Here is a 23,686-nt window from a genome sequence, read left to right as displayed (position 1 = left end):
GCCCTCCCCTCCCCTCCCCTCCCCTGCCCTCCCCTCCCCTCCCGGATCCCAGCTAGCTGAGCGCATTTATTTGCATATTTCTACCTTTGTTCCCCGCCGGCGGCCAATCAGCGCGCGGGGCGAGGCGGGGGTCTGGGCGGGGCTCGGGCTCCGACTCTGTCTTCAGCTGCTGCGGCCGCAGGTTCCAGAGCGGGTAGGAATCGCCGCGGGCGCGACGCGCGCTGCAGCCACTGCCCAAGCCCCGGGCCCCCCACCGCGTCTCCGCTGCTGCGTCGCCTCGGCCAGGCCCCGAAGGCAAGGACAAAGAGGCTGCCTGGAGGCTCCGCCGGAGCCAGACTTTACCTGCAGTTGCCGGGAACCTCAGGCTCCAAGATGGTTTGCGGGGGCTTCGCGTGTTCCAAGAACTGCCTGTGCGCGCTCAACCTACTCTACACCGTGAGTATCCCGAGCCCGTTCCTCCCCGCCTGGGGGCTTTGCACCTGCTCGGGTGCTCCGTGACTTCCCTGTCTGGCCAATGACTCTCACTTCATCCCGCACCCCCTTTCTGTCTTCCCACGCTCTGGCCTCCCCCGCCCGACCTCGCCATCCGTCCCCGCCGGGGACCAGGAGCCGGCGACTGTCGCAGTCTTTTCCTTTCATTGTGAAGCCGCCGTCTTTCTGGCTCACTGGCCGCGTCTCTTCCCCATTGCTCTACCCCGCCCCCTCACCCACCGCCTTGTTTTTCAGTTATTTGACCAGACCTCTCCACTTTCCCATCCTTATACCTTCTGCAACTCGCTCTTGGCTCCCAAATCCATCTGGGGCGGATTTGGAGGCGGGAGCCGCCTTGGGTTTGAGGACAGTTTTGCAAAAATAGCGTGATCTGAAACTGACAAGGCGGCATATGGATGGTGTGCGTCGTGTTTAGCTCTACGTGCGCCTGTGATTTTAATTGAGGCCACCTTGTAGGTTCACAGGATATCCGCAGCTTCCGAAGTTTGTTTCGTGCTTACATAAAGGAATGTCTTTTTGCGGGGAGCGGGAGTTGGGGGGGGGGAGTTTTGCTTATACATGATGCTTTTTCCATGTATCTCCCCTCTTATCATTCCTAAATCCATTTTAAGCTAAATTCTCCAGTAAATAAGCGAGCCTCCACCCAGGTTGTTTCTTTCCCTGCCAACCAGCTTGGGCTTTTTAGTTTTAACCCTGCAGTGTATGTTTGTAATTTTTGAGGGGCAATTCAGGGTGAACAGGAGGATGGGAGAGTAGATTGCCGTTTACCAATGGCCTACCACGTCCCAGATTTTACATACACTTTCCTTTTTCTGACAATCATCCGAGGCAAGGGGCATTGTCTAAATTTTATACGTAAGATAATAGACCGAAAAGGGCTTTAATAACTTTACATAGTTGATAGTTGGCGAGGCAAGAAGTGGAACCCAGGCTGTGGGATCCAGATCTTTCCACAGGCTTCTTCACCATGCAGAAGAAACTTCATCTTCTGTCATCATCCCTCCATCATAGTCTTGCTCCTGTCTATAAATACACCTGGGTTTGTTTTGCAGCACCCACCCTGAAAACAAACCCAGCTCCTGTGCATTAGCAGAGAGCTAGGCCATCTGTGCAAGCTTAGGTTACATCCTTGGAGTGCGGAGTCTGCCTGTGGTCCCCAGAAGGAGGGAGAGGCTGGGTCCTTTTAGCATTACTGTTCCCTTGTATGTGAACAGGGTTGCAAAGCTTTGAAAGCAAGACATAAACCTGTAAAAAGTATGTCTTTCTGACTAGTTAGTAGGAATCTAATCAACATGTCACTAATCCTAGATTTGGGAAAAATTCTAGACCACCTGGTGATTCAGGTACTTGTAATCGGAGATCCATGTCAAGTTTCAGATGAGAATCCACCTTTGTCTCACCTGAACATGCCTATCACATTGATTATTTATTAAGTAAAAGCTGACCAATTCTCCAGGTATTTTCTTTTGTTAGCATGAATGGCCTGTTTAGAACTTCACATTCCCCATTTTATGCTGACTTCTGCCCCTCCCCCTCATGATTTAGCTACCTGTTTGCCAGACATTTAACCTTATAGTATCTGCTTACACACAGTAGAATGTCTGCGTTGCATACTTACGTCACTGAGGAGGTCTATATAGATTAATATGCCGTATATATATTTTTTTCTAAAGGCAAGTTATTTTTAAATCTGGTTCTGTTGCTTTTGAGATATGTCATTTCTGCTTGAATCTCTTGTGTATTAGGAAAGCAAAGAGAAAGGTAACTCTGAAGGAGCATATTATATAAGACTTTTATATCTGTTCTAAATTATTGACCTTCAGAGTGTATTCTATTGATTTTAATAGCACTGTAGTAAAAATTAATTGGAAATTCACAGGATTGTAAAGATGGTTGGCCCTTTTAAATCTAAACCTTTTTATTTTTTTTTAAATTTATTTATTTGTTTATTTTTGGCTGTGTTTGGTCTTCGTTGCTGCCCGCGGGCTTTCTCTAGTTGCGGCGAGCAGGGGCTACTCTTTGTGCGGTGCGCCGGCTTCTCATTGCGGTGGCTTCTCTTGTTGCGGAGCACGGGCTCTATGCGTGCGGGCTTCAGTAGTTGTGGCTCGCGGGCTCCAGAGTGCAGGCTCAGTCGTTGTGGCACACGGGCTTAGTTGCTCGGGACCAGGGCTCGAACACGTGTCCCCTGCGTTGGCAGGCGGATTCTTAACCACTGCACCACCAGGGAAGCCCTAAGGCTTTTTAGAAAAAGGATATTTCTTAAAATGAATTACTGTCTACTGCTTATACATTGTGAACAAGTTTAGATGAGTTCAGCAGTTTAAACTGGAAATGAATGAAAGGTAAACATTGAACCAGGTCTTAAATAGATGATGAAAATGTGCCATTGCTATTATTTAGATTCTGTATCTTCCCTGGTTTCACCTCAACATTTTAAGATGGGAAATGTCAAGTGGTTGGGGGAAGGGTTAAGGCTGAAGACTTGGGAGACATTTCTTTTTAAGGCATGAATAGGAGGACCCTTTATAGGTTCCAATCCCACCTGGGTCGCTGCCTCCGAAATAAGCTCAAAGTTGTGGGATTGGATCTGAGATTATTTCTAAAAGTGTTAGTAAATCCAGGATTGCATATGGGCATGGCAGGTGTAAAGGCCATGGTCTGCTTTGAGTCATCACTCTTGCCTTGAAGCATTTTCTTGAGGTACTTAGGGCAGCCTAACTGTCCACATGCTCAGGTGGCCTGCTTATGGCCTTGAGATTAGGGCAGAATTCATGACCAGTCCAGAAAGCATGTCATTAAAATAGGTTGGATGGAACATCCCCCAAACTTGTCATGGATTTTTGATCACTAGCCAAAGGTGGGGCTGATTTTTGTTGTTGGTTATGGTTTGGTTGTTTTAATTAATAGAATCCCTAGTAATGAACAACTTTACGTTAGTGTAGTGAATATCAACAGTTTATAGATACAGGAGGAAAGGGAGAAGCTATGGTTTCTTTATGCACTTTCATGATGTTAAACAAAAGAGAGTGACTTGCTCTAGAACTTCCTACATTTATAGAAACTGAATGTTTCTTCACTCAACAAATATTTATTGAGTGTCTACTGTGTGTAAGGCACTGTTCTCAGTCTGGGAATACAGCAGTGAACCAAACTGGGCTTTGAAATCAACATGCCTTATGAAGCCTCTTTTTCATTCACTATCTTCTCTACATATGATCTCAAGAGCTTTCTTCAGTCAATAAACATTTGCTTACTGTGTGCATTCTGCTGAGAACTGTGGGAAATAATAAACACATACAAAGGCAAGTACCTCCTCTGTGAAGACAGGATCTAGTGGGGATTTATGGAGTGGAAAAATTAATATTATATAAGGGAAGGACTGACTTTAGGTGCCACAAAATTTAGGACTAGGGTAGGTCTTTGTGGGTTGGAGAAGAAGGTATGATTGAATTGAGGAAGTGTGGAAATAGCTTGGTCTTTTTGATACTGTTCAGGATATAAACACAAGTGAAAACTGCTTTGGGAAAACGGTCTATTTTATTTTTAATCGTTTATTTTAAAATAATTTTGATTGAAAGTATTTTGAAAAAAAGTGAAAAATAACTTTAATTATTCCTAGTGATTTGTGGGGAATTTTAGAAGGTATGAAATAAGTGTTATATTAAAATATGTAACGTTTTGAGTATGTCTCCTTGTGCTTCTTAAACAGAGAAAAAACACTTCTAGGAATCGACTGCTGTTTATATGTATGTGTGTGTGTGTGTGTGTGTGTGTATGAATAGTTTTAATTAAGAACGTAAGGAACAGAATATAACTCATGGTCTTTAAATAAGGGTCATTTCAGAAGCTTCAGTTTTGCTTCTTATTCTATATTTATTCTTCTAAAATCTAAGTTTGCTTCTGTTGGTTTTTTGCAATATTTTTTCTATATCTTGGGTTGCTTTGGGGAAAAAAATCTCCATGCAGTCAAAAATTATACCAATTTACATTCATTTTAAGACATATGTTTATTTGCGTTTTAGGTATCTCTGAAATTGAGGTTGTCTTAAAATAGGTAAAACATAGCAGATAAATATATATATATGTATGTATGTATATATATATATATATACACACACACATATATATATATATATATATATATCTGTACAGTCTATGGAGAGAAGAACAGCTGGGTTTCGGAAGAAAACCTAAATTTGAATACCAGCTGTACAGCTTGCTTGGAATTTAACCTTGGGCAAACGTCTCCATCTGAGTTTCACTTTTTTCATTTATAAACTGGTGATGATATTTTTCATTCTTCCCTCGTGGAGTTGTTAGGATAAAAGGAGAGAATGTGGATAAATGCTTTGGATGTGCTATAGAAAAAAGAGCAAGTTGTTACAGCTTCGTGGAAAAAGTTGAATTATTTTAAATTTCTGAATTACAAACCTGTAAGTTACAATGGAAAGGTTTTCAAGCTACTGGGATTTCTAACACTTACAGGCTGGTGTTAACTCAAGCAGGCCCTACGGGGGCAAGAGTTCATACCCTCAAAGCAGTAATATTAATCTTTCAGTTGTAAGAAAAAAATGACTGAGGTATGGTGAGTATAAATTTGGAATGATTTTCCTGTACATTTTTAAAAGTCCTATTCTGGTCATTAGAGGGCTGGAAAAGTATAATTTTGTTCAGTTTCTACTCCAAAATAAATGAAAAACACTAATACTTCAGCCAAAGAAAAAAATCTACTTTTGTAATTGCCTTCAAATTATTATATTTGACATTTTTCAAAATTCTGATCATTATTTTTCAAATTATTCTTATTTAATATGTGGTTAGGCTTATGTTATTTCTCAGCCCTTGTTCAAACTACTGAATGAATTTAAAATATTTAAGTGCTTGCTGAATATTTACTTGGATTTTGAATTTAAAAATGATTCACTGTTTACAGAACCTGGAATTTTCATGTGATGCTGTTGAGCTGGTGTTCATAGTCGGCCTTTGTGCCAAATATGTTTGTGAAATTTCCCAACTTTTGATTTTAAAACAGTTACCGAAATGTGCTATTTATGTCATTTCTTACTTGAAATGAGGTCATTTTCTTTCACAAAGTTTAACAACATAATTAAGAGGCTTTTAGAAAGAAAGAAAATTTATTAGGGGAATAATTGTATTTCAGCCTACGTTTGAAAAGTGAGGTTTGAACATCTCAGTGGTTTAATTTGCATTCAGTTTTAGGTAGTTTAAAAGTGGGCCATCATCACCTCAAACACATATGAATTACTGGTGAAGACAGGCTAGGTTTAGTTCGTCTTCCTTCTTATCACATTTCACCTGAATTGTTCCTCCATATTATCTTATCACTGTAAAATGAATAACGCACTTGTAATAGTGGATGAAAACTCTCAGAGAATAAACCCGAATTCCTTAGCATGCCATTTAAGATCTTTCACCATCCGCTCTTCCCGTGTGCATGTCTTCATATATTTCAGCTACAGAGGGTTCCCCAGACATTTTGCCCTTTGTTGCCTGTCTTTGCTGATCCTCTGCTCTTGACCTATAATACCTTGTTCTGTCTTTGTAAAACTACTCAAATAAAGCCTCCCGTTTCTTAAGGCAGAAAGAATTGTTTCCTTAAATTTTCACTTGGGAATCAATCTTACTACTTGAGTGCCACCCCAGACTAATTCAATCAGTATTCAGAGAGAGGGAGAGGCATGTGATTTTTTGGTTAAAAAAAACCCTTTTTAAAATCTTCCTAGCTAATTCTAAATTACAGTGAGGGCTGAGAGTCAGTGTTGTAAGATTTTATTTTACTCTGTCTTTGCCATTAACCATACCAATGCTCCATACTATAGATTGCTTTGTGTTTGCTTTTTCCCCAGCTAGACTATCCACCATTTATTGGCGGAGATCATAGCTTTCTCTTTGTTGCATCCTTTGGTTTGTAGCATTTTTTTTTTTTTTTAGCACAGAGCTTATACTTTCTAAATACTTCTTGAATGGAATTTGCAGAATTGGCTGTTCCCTTTTCACCAGAGGTAAAACATACCTAATGAAAGCTTGCATAAACAGGATAATTTGATCAAAATTAAATCTAGAAGGCAGCCAAATATTTTAAGACATGAAAATTAGCGTTGGGTTAAAAATAATAAATAGGAATTGCTTTTATCTGTCTACTGTAGAATCTAATATGTTTCTTGAAATACTCTTTTCTCTTTTCTCTCCCATTGTTGGCCAAGCTCTCCTATGCATCTGAGGTTTTCCTGTAACCTTTCCCGTGAACAAATCAGCTTTCCGTAAAATTGTACTAGAATCATTGTTGGATAGGGTTCTTTATATTATTAGTCTAATTTATTATTATTAGTCTAACATAAATGTTAAGACGAACCCAAATAATTTTTCTTTTATTCATTCCAATAATATTAATTAAGCAACAGCAGCAGTGAGCGAAACAAACCAAAAGGTCCTGCGTTCCTGGATCTTACGTTTGGGGAGGAAGGTAGATGATAAGCAAATAAGCAAATAAGTTATACATCATGTTAGAAGGTAAAATGCTATGGAGAAAAATGGAGTAAGAAGGCTGAAGCCCGGGGGGCAGTGGGGGGGGGTAGGGGAGGATAAGGGCATATTTTTATGTGTGGTGGTCAGGATTAGCCTTCTCGGTAAGATAGCAGTGGAACAAAAACTTGAAAGAGATGAAGGACAGACATCTGGAAAAAGTCAGTGGAGGGAACGGCCTTTGAGAAGATCCTGAAGGAGTATTTCTGATTTATGCAAGGGACAGAGAGGATGCCTGTGGCTGGGACAGAGTGAGCAAGCTGTGGGTGGAGTGGTTGGAAATGAGTCAGAGAGTTTCTGGGACCCAGATTGAAGGAATTGAACTTTTACACCAAGGGAAATGGGGAGCCATTGGTGGCTTTGGGCCTGATTTTCATTTAAACGTTTGTCTGGCTCCTGAATTGAAAATAGATTATAGATGGCAAAAGTAGAAACAGTGAGATCACCTGTAAGGCTACTGCAGTAATTTAAGCAAAGATGATGGAGGTTTGGACCAATATTATAGCAATGGAAGTAAGAGAAATGGTCAGATTTTGGGTGTATTTTGAAGGTGGTGCCAACATAATTTCCTGATAGATGAGAATGGGGTGTGAGAGAGACCAGTCACAGATTACTTGTGGTTTATGGCCTAAACAACTGGCTTGCTGAATCTGCTATTAACAGGAATGGGGAGACTGGGTGGAACAGGCTTTGGAAGGAACATAAGAGGTTCAGTATTAGATGTGATGCCAATCAGATACCCAAGTGGAGATGTCAGATGGCAGGTAGTCTAATAACAGTGGAGTTCAGGGGAGAGGAATAGCTGGAGGTTGAAATTCAGGGAGCCATCAATGTAGAGAGTGGTATTTAGAATTGCTCCTAGATGAAATCAACCAGTTAGTGAGGATAGGTAGAGAAGGGCAGTGATCTGTGAACTGAACCAAGGACACTCCTTTTCTTTTTTTTTTTTTGTGATACGTTGGCCTCTCACTGTTGTGGCCTCTCCCGTTGCGGAGCACAGGCTCCGGACGCGCAGGCTCAGCGGCCACGGCTCACGGACCCAGCCGCTCTGCGGCATGTGGGATCCTCCCGGACCGGGGCACGAACCCGTGTCCCCTACATCGGCAGGCGGACACTCAACCACTGCGCCACCAGGGAAGCCCAGAACACTCTTATAATAACAGTTTTCGGAGACAAGGAGGAACCAGCCAAGGAGCCTGAGAAGCAATGGCCTGTCAGGTAGGAGGAAAACCTGGTAGAGGCGGGTGTCTTAGAAGCCAAATGCACGTCATTTTAAGGAGGCAGAGTTGAACATCTGTGTCAAATGCTGCTAAGTAAGATGAGGACTAAGTTATGATTCTTAAGTTGATCAATGAAGAAGTCACTGAAAAAAGCAATTACCCTTTTATTTTGTCATATGATAGACTATATGTTCCTCAACAGTAAGGACCGTGTCCCAATCACTCCGGCTTTCCTGAATGCCCAGCACAGCATTGCCATATGGTTGACATTTAGTTGATTGAAAGAAGGAGGCAGTGCAGGGCTGTTTCGCCCATAATTCCACTTCTTCTCTCCCAAAACTGCTCCGAAGAAGGAAGACGTAGGGTGGGGTTGAAACTTTGTTGGCAGCTGTGAGTGCTACCTCAAACCAGTTATCCTTGGAAAATGGCAAGTCAGGATGCCTTACTTTTGATTCTCTTTATATAATTTCTTCCCAGCAGATATTATATATTATGTATTCTGTGCCTTGTAAGCATAAAGCAATCTGCTTGGCACCAAGGAGAACATAGAGAAGAAAAATATGTGACAACAGCACATGAGCCTTCCTTGTATCACTTGAGGAATGAAAATGAGACGAAGAACTGTGGTCTTGGCTTCAACACTAAATGTCTGGATATTTAGCAGTATCCAGATTATTTACAGAATTTTCAAATTTCCATCCAGATGTTTGGTATCAGAGAAACACATGCTTCATAATCACTGAATTGTTCTTCAATTGTTCACATTAGGCAGAAGTTCAGAGGGAGAGTTCAGTGTCACGTGTAATTACTCTTATGACGGTTGAAGCATGGAGATGGTCTGGGGCCTTAGTTTTTAATGTATCGGTGGGTGCTGCATTACATTTTGGTGGTATAGTCCTTGTAAATCTTATTACTGTTTTAAGTTTCTTACGCTCCACTATCATCACGTCTTCTCTCTTGCTTTAGTGCCGACAAAACATTTTTGAATGATTTAACTGCAGAATCGCATCCAGTTTTTTCAAAGTTCTACGTTCCTCTTTCGTCCTCAAAGCAATTCACTTACCCTGGTAGAATTTGGATGCTCAAAAAGTGTAGCTGCTCTAGAAATGATTCAGGTCTCTCTTTGCATGTTGTTTCTGCAATGTGGTGGATATTTGGTGAAAGAATGAATCTCTCTTTTATAGGTTATATAGAGAAAGAATAATCTGGAACACATGAGGCTGGATTTCTTCACCCCAAATATTGATTACGTTAGGGAATAAGCATTTTCCTATCCCTAAAGCATAATGAACAAGATCATGAGCTCTTTCCGTCTGCAGTGTATTTTGAGTACCTCTTCTGTACCAGGCACTTAGCCACATGCTAGGAATATCAGGTCAACATGTGCTTTGACTGTATGGCTCTCAAAGTGTAGAGGGCTCATTAGAAGAATTCAAAGTATGACTGGAGGTGGGGAATAGTGGCTAATGAGTTACCTTGAGAGGTAAGCCAGGCCCTTCGCATTCTTGGATTTGTCAGCCTGGTATTTGGACTTTATTCTGAGATTAGAAACAAAAGATAGCCGGCATGGGAATCACCTGATCTATTGGCTTTAAGTTAAAGACCATCAAAGACTACCATATTAGGAATAGAGTCCAGCTGCTGGTAAGAGAAACCCAGCTACTGCTGCTTCAAATAGTAAGCTCTATTATTTTCATGTAGCAAGATGTCTTGAAGTAGGTAATCTAGAGAAGGTGCACAATGCAAGCATGTTATCAAGGTCCCAATTATCCTGCCCTACCATCCTTGGTATGTGACTTTCTTCTTTGTCACCCAATTACATCTGCAACCCTAGGCATTAGGATTTGTTCCCTGCTGGAAGAAGGATAACGCTGTAAAATGCTTTTCCTCATAAAGCTCTCTGTGTGTGTGTGTGTGTGTGTGTGTGTGTGTGTGTGTGTGTTAGTTCTATTGAAGTATTAATGACATACCGTAAGCTGCACATATTTAAAGTATAAATTTGATAAAGTTGTGACACATATATACACCTGTGAAGCCATCATTGCTTTCACGACCTTGAACATATCAACCCCCAAAGTTTCCTTATCCTCCTTTGTAATCCCTCTCTCCTGGCACATAACCTTTGCTCCCAATTTGCAGGCAACCACCGACCTGCTCAGCAGTAAAATTGAGGCTGGAGTTCAATTTGGTAAGCCTGGGGAGGGTGTTTGCAGGAGGGAGATGGCCTAGGACATTTCTCTGGCTCATTGAGTCCCTTCTCGTTTGGTCCTTAGAGTAAAAAGTTTCAGGGAGGTCTTTTAGGCTAAAAGGGAGTGCTCCTGTTTTGTAAAAGCCCATTGACAAAGTGAAGTATTTAGAGTTAGTCTAGGCGGGGAAGGTGGTCCCAGTGGGGAAGGTAGACAGGGTCACTGCAAGTTTGCAAGTATTAAAAATGTTACGATAAACACTTGCAAGATGAAGCTTGCGTTGACCAGAATTCTTTATAAGTTATAAATGAACTTAAAAGAATGTGTTGGCAAGATAGCACAGACTCTTAGAAGGATATAATTGGGAGATTCAATAGTTGGATCATCAAGTATGGCTGGATCAAGGGGCTCAGAAAAGGTCAGAACTCTCTTGTTCCTTCTATCCACTTCTGAGCCCAGCTTGCCTCTGCATAGATTCTTTTTGAGGCCAGAACTTTCCATGTGCAAGATGGCCACTGACAGAATCAATTTTAATTGTCCTTATGGCTTGCTATACCAGGGGAACCCTTTTTTTCTCTTTCAGTATTCCTGTATGATCATATGGGACATACTAATTAACCCTGTTGGTTTATGGACCCAACCCATGAACCAGTCACTGTATGTAGGAGGATGAGCAACCATGATTGCTGCTGGCAGTGGTTAGAGGGGGCCAGTGAAACACTGTGATTATGGGTTTTATAAGAAATGTATGTGCTGGGTTGTAAAAACACCGTATGTCCCCTACAGAGATCATTTGTCCTCTGAGTAGGAATTTGAATCTTCTATTCCTAATTCTAGAATGTTCTAGCAACTCCATCATTTGAAAGGCCTACTGTAGTGGTTTAATGGTTCAACACCTACTTAAGCTAGATTGTAAAGAACATTATGCACAACACTTCTTTTCTTTCTTCTGGAGTGGCATTGTGTGTAATTGATCCAAAAAGTGCGTAAATACATGTTTATTAGTTTTAAATAATTTTATTTGCTAGAGTGATCTCAGAGATAAAGACTGTGCATCCCGACTAGGATTTCTTGCTCCCCTACTCCAGGCAATGCACTATGTGCTTGTGTATGAATGTTGGCATATGTGACAAATTTTCTAGGTCGGGTAAAAGAAAAATAAGCACAAAATGAATAAGCAAGGATTTGGTAGTTAACTAATAGCAAAGTTGTATGAGTGAGGACCTTATTGTTCGTTTATACGTGACTGTGCAACCAGATCTCATAGGGAGTAAGTCAAGGAGACGCTAATGAAAACTATTATCAGTCGGGCTACAAAGCAAGAACTACAGTTTCTTATGCATTATAATATTGTCTTTACTATTATATCTCGATGTTAAAAATTACTTAACTATGTTGCTAGGCACTATGATATGGTCCTACAGGAAGAAAAAAATGCACCAAACAGAAAGGTTGCCACAGTTCTGCCTCTGTCATTGGGTATGTCATTTTGCTACTCTGATTTATCACCTATAAAATGAGGGGACTCGGTTAGGGTCACTGGCCGGAGAGCTTTGTGCCGCTAGTGCCCTCCTTCATCAGAATCTATGGGATTTCCCTGGCAGTCCAGTGGTTAAGAATTCGCCTTCCAATGCAGGGGATGTGGGTTCGATCCCTGGTCGGGGAACTAAGATCCCTCATGGCACGGGGCAACTAAGCCCATGCACTGCAACTACTGAGCCCACGAGCCTCAACTAGAGAGAAGCCAGGGCGCCACAATGAAAGATCCCGCGCAACTAAGACCCGATGCAGGCAAAAATAAAAATAAATAAATTTTTTTAAAAAAAGAATCTATCCATGTGCGCACTAATGGTTTTGCCACCACCTCCTTTTTTAAGGATTTGCTTGGGGAAGCAATACCAGTTGTAGACACTTTTATAATCTTGCCTTGGTGTGGCTTTTCATAAATTTTAGCTTTTGTACTGTCTCTTTTAAAAGCTCTTTTTTGTATGGTTCACTTTTCTTTGTTTTAAAGAGAGAACAGGAAAGGTTGGTGCTTCCTGTTCATAAATAACATTGCTATCAACAAGTTAACAGATCCATAATTTGTTTTTATCAGCCTTCTGTCTCCCAAAGGAAGGAAACTATTTGTCATAGGTCTAAATTTACTTTCTATTACCATTGGTCTCATAAGGAAACTGTTGTTATTATTACACAAAAAATTCATGCAGTTTCTTTGTCTACCAGGTTCTAGTTACAAGCAGGCTTTTAAATTATACAGTTAGAATCTTATTGGAATCCATAATTTGTATATCACTCATTTGGAAGACGTCACATAATCCCATTCTCTTCAAAATTAAAAACCAACCATAACATACAATTACCACTATTCAGAAATAAATTGCTTCATTATTACCTTTAAAAGGCTCCTTAGTAAAAGTTAAAGAAACACTGATAATCAGATCTAATTAGACGCATATCATAAAACTTTAGGTGTTGTTTCTAATTTAAAAAGTTAATTATGAGTACTTGGGGATTTTTGTTACAGTGTGTTAGAGACAGCAGTCACACCCAAAAACATTTATGTTGTTTTCAATTTTGCTTTATTAAAAAAACCGAACAGGGCTTCCCTGGTGGTGCAGTGGTTAAGAATCCACCTGCCAATGCAGGGGACACGGGATCGAGCCCTGGTCCGGGAAGATCCCACATGCCGCGGAGCAACTAAGCCAGTGCGCCACGACTTCTGAGCCTGTGGTCTAGAGCCCGCGAACCACAACTACTGAGCCCCTGTGCCAAAACTACTGAAGCCCGCATGCCTAGAGCCCGTGCTCCGCAACAAGAGAAGCCACTGCAATGAGCAGCCTGCGCACTGCAAGGAAGAGTAGCGCCCACTCACCGCAACTAGAGAAAGCCCGCATGAAGCGATGAAGACCCAATGCAGCCATAAATAAATAAATGTTTAAAAAAACCCAAACATATTATGGGGGTTTATCATAAAATTGAGTCACTTAAGTAAGTTTATGTTTGGACAGTTTCTCTGTTGTGGTAATAAATGCAAAATTTGTTTTTGATTGGACAGTTAAATCATGTTCTCTTCTACATTACAAATGAGAATGTGTATTTAGGAGTCGGGTACCAGAAGGAGGTGATAGGGTGGTGTCAAGATGCATACGTGAGTCTACCCAAGTATGACAGACCTAGAGCTTCACTTTCTGTTATAAACAAGTGGAGAATCAGTGAATTACTGCCTACTGTCTTCAGGTCTCTACCACCTTCATTTGAAAACTTTCCTTTTTCTTAAGTGGGTGCAAATTGTAGGGGAGAATGTGGGCAGTACCTGGAGATGCACAGTTGGGAATTAATGTGAAATATTTGAGAGACAAATGAGAATATCTTGATGCGAGTAGCCATGTTTGGGGAATTGTGGGAAAAAAGGCTGGATGAGGCAAGTTGGACAGATTTACAGAGGAAAGCAAAGCGGAAGAATTTAGTATTGGTGTTCCAGTAAGAAAAGGGTTGTTACATTTTCAGGCTACTTGTAACTTGGAAATGCTTTATATGCACAGAAAGTAATATGGTGGACTCATGTGATCCCAACAGCCTGGTTTCACAAATGCCAGTGTTTTGCTATGTCTCTTCTTAAGAGGTTCAAAGTTATAAAGGGCCCCTCTCTGTTCCCTTTCCCAATCCCCACCAAAAGTATCATACTCACTATCCTAAAATCAACATACGTCATTTCTATGCATGTTTATATATGACAATTTGATCTGGTAATCAACCACAGAGAAAATATAGTGGTTTTTTTTTTTAAATAATTAATTTATTTTTGGCTGCGTTGGGTCTTCGTTGCTGCGCATGGGCTTTCTCTGGTTGCCGAGAGCAGGGGCTACTCTTCCTTGCTGTGCTCGGGCTTCTCATGCGGTGGCTTCTCTTGTTGTGGAGCACGGGCTCTAGGCGCGTGGGCTTCAGTAGTTGCAGCGTGTGGGCTCAGTAGCTGTGGCTTGTGGGCTTAGTTGCTCCGTGGCATGTGGGATCTTCCCGGACCAGGGCTCAAACCTGTGTCCCCTTCATTGGCAGGTGAATTCTTTTTTTTTTTTTTTTTTTTTTTGCGGTATGCGGGCCTCTCACTGTTGTGGCCTCTCCCGTTGCGGAGCGCAGGCTCAGCGGCCATGGTTCACGGGCCCAGCCGCTCCGCGGCATGTGGGATCTTCCCGGACCGGGGCACGAACCTGTGTCTCCTGCATCGGCAGGTGGACTCTCAACCACTGCGCCACCAGGGAAGTCCTAAAGTGTTGTTTTTGTGTTTGAAAACTTATGTAAATGGTCTGTTTTATCAATATTTATACAATTTGTTTCATTTTTATGTCTGGAATTTATAGATTTAATAGAAATAGATTAACGCTTGTATTCTACTGTGTGATCACACCAGAGTTTGTGAATTCCCTAGTCATGGTGTTTGAGGTTGTTTTACATTTTTTACTGTTACAACCAAGGCTGCAGTAAAATCCTGATACATGTATGTCTGGCTGGGGACATGGGCATTTTTCTTGGATATTAACCTAGAAGCAGAATTGCTGGGTTAGTAAGAGACACGTATCTGTAACTTTTTGAGGTGCTGCCAAATTGTTCTGTAAAGTGCCTGCAACAGTTGACACTTCTACTGGAATGTGAGTTCTAGGTTCTCTGCATCCTCGTGTCATCAGGCTTAATGTTTGCCAATCTAGTGAATGTGAGATCCACTCTGAGGTTCACTAGTGAGTACCTCATTGTTCTAATTTTTGCTTTCCTGATATATAATGAGATCTAACATCTTTCATTTGTTTATTGGCCTTTTGGATCCTTCTTCAGTGAACTGCCTCTCATTACCATTGACCACTTTTCAGTGTGCTTTTTGTCCTTTTAAATTGATTAGTAAGTGTTCTTTAATATATACTTCTGTGCTGGAAATATCTTCTAGTCCTAGGCATATCTGACATTTTTCTGTTTTTTTTATCATATAGAATTTAAAATTTTAACGTGAGGTATAGTTTGGTGGGTTAGAACATGGATTCATATCACAGTTCTATCCCTTCCTTGCTGTGTAACCTTGAGCTAATTTCTTAACATCTCTGTGCACAACTTCCCCCATCTGGAAAATGGAGGCAATAGTACTACCTACCTCTTAGGGTTGTTGAGAAGACTGAATTAGTTAATAAATGTAAAACATTTTGAATACTTCTTGTATGTAGTAAATGACATATTTGTATTATATGTGCTTTTGCGGGGTCTTGTTTAAGAGTGTTTCTTTAACCACAAAGGCAAAATATCTTTCTGTATTTTTTTCCCCAAAAGTTAAAATTTTGCTTTTTATATTTAGGCTTTAAAAGAGATTACTACTGTTATTTTTCAAAATGGGAAGGTAGTTGTGGAAGAGCTATTAATTAAAGACTGCTCTTTCCCTACTGATGTAGAATTCCATATCTCATCAAGCCCTCACTGTTGGTTTTAGTTACTTGATTTTAATTACCAAACCATTATAATAAATTCTGATATTTGTTTGGATTATTTTTAACTTCTTTAGTTCTTTTAGTTTTATTTATATATTTAATCTTACTAAATAAAAAAAAATAAAACACATTCAAAAGCTATAGAGTCAGGCTCAGGTTTTGAAGAGCATGGTGAAAGCAATAACAAGGACAGAATTTGGGACAGTTAAATGTGACCACTGACAAAGGTTGATTTGCCACTAGGAGCATTTCTTATGCAGGGTGCTAGTGACAGTGTAGCTGGGCTGAGAAAAAGTGCAGCAGACACAGGCCTTTCTCTTTAATCTTCTTAAAAATGTTCCTAGCTCTTTGATGACATTTATTCTTCCATGTAACTTAACGGATCATTGTATAAATTTTTACCCAAAACCATGAGACTTTGACTAGAAATACGTGAAATTTGTAGGCTAAATTGGAGGTGAATTGATGCCCTATTATAACGAGTGTTCCCCACCATGAACATGATAAATCTCTTCATTTAATTTAGGTCTTTTCCATGTTCTTCAATTCATTTCATAATTTTCTCCATGGGTGTGTTGTAATACTTCTTTTAGATTTATTTATATGTACGTCATATTTTGGGGACCTATTACAAATTGCTTTTAAGGAAGTGCATGAAGAGATTTGGAGGTGCATCAGCATGCTGTTGATTTTGTATAGTGACCTTTCTGTGACCTTTTACACTGGAAATACAGCTTTCTGGAGGTCTAGACATGCAAGGGTCTTAGTTCAGCTTCCCGCTTCTGCCTGGTTTAAAACCCGAGTCCTTCCCCTTTAGGGACTGTTCTGATCTGGGAATTCCTTTGCACCCTCTCATGGCCACACAGTGCCAGTTGTATGCTTGCCGTCTGACTTTCAGTTCTCTTTTCCTTTCTGGCCTGTGGGAATTTCCCATAGTTTCTCTGCACTCAGCTATATATATATATAAATATACATATAAATAAATATATATTATTTTAAAAGTTATTTGTTTATCTTTTTTGTTAATTAATTTATTTTTGGCTGCATTGGGTCTTTGTTGCTGCGCGCGGGCTTTCTCTAGTTGCGGCAAGCAGGGGCTACTCTTCGTTGCGGTGCACGGGCTTCTCATTGCGGTGGCTTCTCTTGTAGCGGAGCGTGGGCTGTAGGCGCACGGGCTTCAGTAGTCGTGGCTCGAGGGCTCTAGAGCGCAGCCTCAGTAGTTGTGGTGCATGGGCTTAGTTGTTCCACGGCATGTGGGATTTTCCCGGACCAGGGTTGGAACCCATGTCCCCTGCATTGGCAGGTGGTTTTTTAACCACTGCACCACCAGGGAAGTCCCTCAGCTAAATATTTAAATAAAATGTTGTCTTTTTCAATATTTTAAAGTATGAGTAGCAGGAAGGACTCAAGTTACGTGGGTAACTCAGTTGCCCAAGTTCTATAGTAGGATGAGTAATACTCTTCTCCCACCAAAGTTTCACATCCTCATCCTTAGAACCTGTGAATATGTGACCTTATACAGCAAAAGGGGCTTTGAAGATGTGATTAAATTAAGCATCTTGAGATAGGCGATTATTGTGGGTTACCTGGGGGCTGTATATAATCACAAAGGTCTGTATAAGAGGGATGTAAATGGCTTATACTCAGAGAAAGTGATGTGCTTAGAGAAGCAGGTTGCAGTCTGAGAAATTTGAAGATACAACACAGCTGGCCTTGAAGATGGAGAAAGGGGATACACTGGCCAAGGAGTGCAAGTGACTCCTAGAAGCTAGAAAAGGCAGAGAAATGGATTCTCCCCTAGAGCTTCCAGAAGGAATGAAGTCTTACTGACACTGTTACTTCAGCTTAGTAAGACCCATGTTGGACTTCTGACCTCCAGAATCACAAGAGAATACGTCTGTGGTGTTTAAGGCCACTAAGCTTGTGCTAATTTGTTAAAATGGCAATAAGAAAGTGATACATCCTCTCAAATGTTTTTGAAGGAGAGGTGCCTAGTATCATTGATGGGGATGACTAAAACTATATTAGAGACACAGCAGAGCGAACTTGGTGAGGAATACTCTCGAGTGAGAGGTACATAGAAGGGTGTAACCTTTTTCTTCTCCTACCTAGAAAAAAAAAAATCAGAGCAAAGATACTTGTGAATGTTCTAGATAATGTTTTCAATAACAGCATAAAGCCTAGTCTGGAAGCTAGAACTTCTTATAGAAGTGATAAAGTGCCCTACCCCCCTTTTAGTTATAGACATTATTTTTCAAAGGGGAAAAGATTCTCATTATTAATACGCCTGTAACTTGGGTAGCTGAGAGAGCAGAGAACAGTTTTCTCCTTTTGTTGAAATGCTGCTCTTGTAAATAAAGGATTTGGTTTGCTGGGAGGGTACTGACAAGGGATACCTGAATAATTCACTCCAGCTATATGGTAGGGATTACGTTGATGGTAAAATGTCAGGCAGCTTTCTGTAACATGCATTCCTGACTTGTTCATCTCCAAATGTGAGAATTGTTTTGTGTGGGCTGCTGTGACAGATTACCACAAACGTGGTGGCTTCAAAACAGCAGAAAGCTATTCTAACAGTTCACGAGGCCAGAAGTTAACCATCAAGTTGTTGCACTCCCTCTGAAGGCCCTAGGGGAGAATCTGTTCCTTGACTCCTTGCCACTTTGCCTCTTCTGTGTTCTGGTGGCTGCCAGCATCCCTTGCCTTGTGGTCACATCACCCTCTGCCTCTGTCTTGATATTGCTGTCTCCTCTCTCTGTCTCTACTCTCCCTCTGCCTCTCTCGTAAGGATACTTTTGATGACACTTAGAGGCTGCCTGATAATCCAGGATAAGTTTGTCCCTTTTAGACCCTTAATTGAGTCACATCTTTTGCCATGTGATATAGCATTCATTCTTTTGCTGTATACGGTAATATTCAGTTGGGGTCATTTTTCAGCCTACTATGTGTTCTGTTATGGTTCCTTTGCAGTCTTTGATGTGTTCTGTTTATCTGGATATTTTTGATTATTGTTCTCTACTCTGACCCACTTTGTAAAAATCTCTGACATAGCAATGATTTGTCCCATTGTAGTTTTTCATTCTCTCCTACATTGAATTCTAGAATGAAAGTCAGCAAGCTGCAGCCCATGGACCACATCCATTCCATTGCCTATTATTGTACAGCCTGCCAACTAAGAGTGGTTTTACATTTTTAAATGGTTGAAAAAAAATCAAAGGAACATATTTTGTTCCACAAGAAAATTATAAGACTTTAGATTTCAGTATTTAGGGGTAGCTTGTCTCTGGCTTCCATGTGTAGTGGGCACCAACCATTTGTTGATGAATATTTAACTCGTGGTAAGAATTTCATTAATGTTGTTAAGGATTTGGTACAATTCCCAAAGGATTCTTTAAAACTGTGGGTTAGAAGAATTTTATGTGTCATATTATTCATGCTTCTGATCTTTTTGGCCCTAAGACTCAAAGAAATATAGGGTAAGTGTCCTGCCCCTGAATTTAATTAAGTTAGTAAATAGTCATCACACCCAGGACTTGAAGCTGCCAAGTGTTGGTTAATTTTATATGTCACCTTGGCTGGGCTGTGATGCCAAGATGCTTTTTCAAGCATCAGTCTAGATGTTGCCCTGAAGGTATTTTTTAGTTGTGATTAACATTTACCCTCAGTTGAGTTTAAGTAATTATGGGCCTCATGTACGATATGAAACATGAAATCATTAAGAACAAAGACTACGTTTCCTAAAGGAGAAGGAATTCTGTCTCAAGACTGCATCACTGAAATCGTGTCAGAATTTCCAACCTGTCATCCCGTCCTACACATTCTGGACTTAGTGGACCCCACAATTCCATCAGCCAGTTCCTTCAAATAAATCTCTCTCTCTCACTCTCTCTCAATATATATCCTATTGGTTCTGTTTCTCTGGAGAACCCTGACCGATACAGCAAGTTACAATGATGTGTTGAGACTGTGGACCATCTTCAGTGTTTGTTGACTATGCTAAGCATCACTCTCTCCCCTCACTGAGGTGAGGCCCCTCCGGCATTATCTTCCTCTCCTTCCTTGACACCTCCTTCAGGCTTCTGCCTTTTACACCTCGTGAAAGGAAATGTGTTATATTCGGGTATAACAAAGTCAGAAATAAGCTCATTTGTGATGGGCCCAAGGACTTTTTCTCAATCCAAGATTGTTTGAAGTTGTGAGAAGACTGTGAGTTGATAAAAATGAGACAGAGGCAAATGGATCTGCTGAGAAGAAGCATTTGAGAAAATGAGGAGGACTAATTTCTGGGTAGCAGTATTTGTGAGAAGTTTTTCCTCTTCTCCCTCTAAAAAGAAAAATTTCCTCTGTGTACTAATTCAGTGGAGAACATCAAGTCCATATAACACCATAACTTGTTCCTATCATGCTACACATAGTTGCTTTCATTCTCCAGTTTTGCTGCTTTATAATAAATGGATAAAAATGCAAATAGCTGGGCTTCCCTGGTGGCGCAGTGGTTGAGAGTCCGCCTGCCGATGCAGGTGACACGGGGTCGTGCCCCGGTCCGGGAGGATCCCACATGCCGCGGAGCGGCTGGGCCCGTGAGCCATGGCCGCTGAGCCTGCGCGTCCGGAGCCTGTGCTCCGCAACGGGAGAGGCCACAACAGTGAGAGGCCCGCGTACCGCAAAAAAAAAAACCCCGCAAAAACAAAAAAACCCAAATAGCTGCTGTATTTGTCCGTATTTAGCCATTTTACTTGTATGTCTATACATATAAGAAGTTTTACATACCAAGGCATTTAAAAATTGTGTCTGATAAACAATGACTACACTTATAAAAAATTACACATTTGAGTAAAGAACCATTTGAGTGAGTGATCATTTATTTTGTATGTCAAAACAAAGTTTATTAGGCCTTGAAGTGGTGCTAGAAAGTTTATTTTACATACTTTGATTCCTCCCAACAAGGTATTAAGCTGTCAACTTGTTCCAGGAAATGGCTGACTCTCGATTGACTTGAAGATACTGTCTCTTCCCTGTTCCACCCTCCACCCCGGCCCCCCCCCCACCTATTTAAGTTGTATCTTCTATCAGTTGATTATAATCTTTATATGGCATGCTATTTAAGTGTTATTTTAAAGAAGTAACTAACTTTGAGTTGTACAGGTAATGACTGATTGAGGCATGTGTTTTACCTCTTACCCTTGATTTTGTTTTATAAGAATATAAATTAAATGATTGGGATGTAAAATAATTTCTTCTTGCTCAGAATGCCATTTTTACTCTGAGTAGCTAAAATCTCTTATACTCTTTTCATCCTAAAAGTTTTAATAGTCTCTCTCTATGTTTGAATTCTCACAGAATAGCCAATGATATCTAAAGCAATTCATTTCATCAACAATATTGTGAGATAATTTGACTGTTCCAAAGGCGAGGTTCTGTGATAGGTTCTGGGGATAAAGAGAAGTGAAAAGATGGGGTCTCTAAGTTGCTCAGAGACTCCTAGGAGAGACAGGCTTGGAAACAGAATGTTAATGTGTTGAAGGGAACAGTGGAACCATATTTGAAGAACAGAGATTGCTCAGAGAATGGAGAGATGAATTTAGTTTGCTGGGGACTAGGAAGGCAGCACAGAGAAGGTTACAGTCCGGGGCTTTTTTTTGCTGTTGTTTTTTTGCAGTACACGGGCCTCTCACTGTTGTGGCCTCTGCTGTTGCGGAGCACAGGCTCTGGACACGCAGGCTCAGCGGCCATGGCTCACGGGCCCGGCCGCTTCGTGGCATGTGGGATCTTCCCGGGCCGGGGCACAAACTCGTGTCCCCTGCATCAGCAGGCGGACTCTCAACCACTGCGCCACCAGGGAAGCCCCAGTCCGGGGCTTTGAAGGAAAGATATGTGATTTCCACGTGAAGAAACCAGTATGTCGGACTGAGATGTGTTGGTGTCTAAAAGTTTTACATACGCTATTATTTCAAAAGCTTAAGTAGAAATCGTTTAGGTTTAGTAAGCCTATGAGGCTCCATAATACTTTTATAGATTATTGTTTGTGTTTTAAAAACACAGCCAAGGGGCTTCCCTGGTGGCACAGTGGTTGAGAGTCCGCCTGCTGATGCAGGGGACGCAGGTTCGTGCCCTGGTCCAGGAAGATCCCACGTGCCGCGGAGCGGCTGGGCCCGTGAACCATGGCCACTGAGCCTGCGCGTCTGGAGCCTGTGCTCCGCAACGGGAGAGGCCACAACAGTGAGAGGCCCGCGTACCGCAAAACAAAAAACAAAAACATGGCCAAGGATTAATATAACTTGTTAAGGCAATACTATCTGTGAGATCATGTGTGTATTCTAGTATTGAGTGTTAGCAATCATTTGTAAGATACTAAGTAGGTGCCTGAAAAATGTTCTTGATATTAATACATAAATTGACGCTTTTCCCCTCTTTCTTCTCCCCGCCCCCCCCGGCCCCATCACTGCCCTTTGTGGTTGTTTTTGCAGTTGGTTAGTCTGCTGCTCATTGGAATTGCAGCGTGGGGCATCGGCTTCGGGCTGATTTCCAGTCTCCGGGTGGTCGGTGTGGTCATCGCAGTGGGCATCTTCTTGTTCCTGATTGCATTAGTGGGGCTGATCGGAGCCGTGAAACACCATCAGGTGTTGCTTTTTTTTGTATCCTGTTTTACAGGTGGGATTTATACCCCACTTGGGTTTGCTCTTATCTTACTGATTACTCCTGTGATAACTACAACTAATTTAAAATAACCATTAGGAAGTTAATTGCCAGAGAGCACCTCCTGGCAAGCATCATGTGTATTTGTCCAACCAACATTAGGAACATTTCTTAGGGTTAAATTATTGTATGTTTACATATTCTCTGTCCATTTCACATCATGACGAATGTATTCTGCAAGTTCAGTATCATCCTATTTATGTGTTGAAAATTCAGAGTTACATTGAACTGGTTCAGAGACTTCTATGTCCTTTCCAAGTCATTAATATTTGGTTGAGAATTTCACAATAATTATTTTAAGAGTTGATATTAAGAAAGCTTACATACATTTATCTCTACTTATTTCCTATTTTATCTATGTAAGAATTTTTATTTTTATCTAAATGAAATTATAATAGATCAGCTTTTATTTATTTTTAATAATTTATTGAAGTATAGTTGATTTACAATGTTGTGTTTAATTTCTGCTGTATAGCAAAGTGACTCAGTTATACATATATATTGTTCTCATATTCTTTTCCATTATGGTTTATCACAGGATATTGAATATAGTTCCCTGTGCTATACAGTAGGACCGTGTTGTTTATCCATCCTATGTATAACGGTTTGCATCTGCTAATCCCAAACTCCCAATCCATCCCTCTCCACTCCCCTCCCCCTTGGCAACCACAAGTCTTTTCTCTATAATAGATCAGCATTTAAATAATTATTGTTGTTAGTATTTTTCTATATAATTTTACCTACAGTGTATTATCAAAATAAAAATTACGTGTATTCTTCTTGCACTTTCTCTAAGTGCCATTTGTTCTATTTTCGGGGTGACTTCCTTCTAGGGAGTTGTGAAGTTGCCAGTAACTCTGTTTTATGTTATTTTAAGCATTTCCAGAAATATCCTTAACTTTGATTCTCAGTACATGATTATTCTCTTACTTGTATTTATTGTCCAGTTTTCCGTATCATGTGCTTGCTTAGCCCTGAACCAGGAGCAACAGGTAAGCAAAGATTTTTTTTCTTTCTACTTTATTATACCACATAGTACATGTAGGAAGAAAGGGGGAGGAATGATTGGAATATAAAATAATTT

General features: G+C 40.8%; 1 protein-coding gene across 1 annotated transcript in view; it reads left to right on the top strand.

Moving 5' to 3' along the window:
- Positions 1 to 110: 110 nt before the first annotated feature.
- Positions 111 to 23,686, top strand: part of TSPAN13 (tetraspanin 13) — a 34,128-nt gene continuing 10,552 nt past the window's right edge. Inside the window, exons 1-3 of the mRNA XM_029233390.1 lie at positions 111 to 435; positions 22,374 to 22,541; positions 23,514 to 23,594. Coding sequence (XP_029089223.1) covers positions 373 to 435; positions 22,374 to 22,541; positions 23,514 to 23,594 — 312 coding nt within the window. The 5' untranslated portion in view covers positions 111 to 372. The remainder of the gene's footprint in view (positions 436 to 22,373; positions 22,542 to 23,513; positions 23,595 to 23,686) is intronic.

The sequence above is a fragment of the Monodon monoceros genome, unplaced genomic scaffold (genome assembly GCF_005190385.1).
Source record: "Monodon monoceros isolate NGI ecotype Baffin Bay Population unplaced genomic scaffold, NGI_Narwhal_1 Super_Scaffold_2, whole genome shotgun sequence".
NCBI classification, from domain to species: domain Eukaryota; kingdom Metazoa; phylum Chordata; class Mammalia; order Artiodactyla; family Monodontidae; genus Monodon; species Monodon monoceros.
Note: the sequence above shows the minus strand (reverse complement) of the source record. Positions and strands in the feature narration are given on the sequence as shown.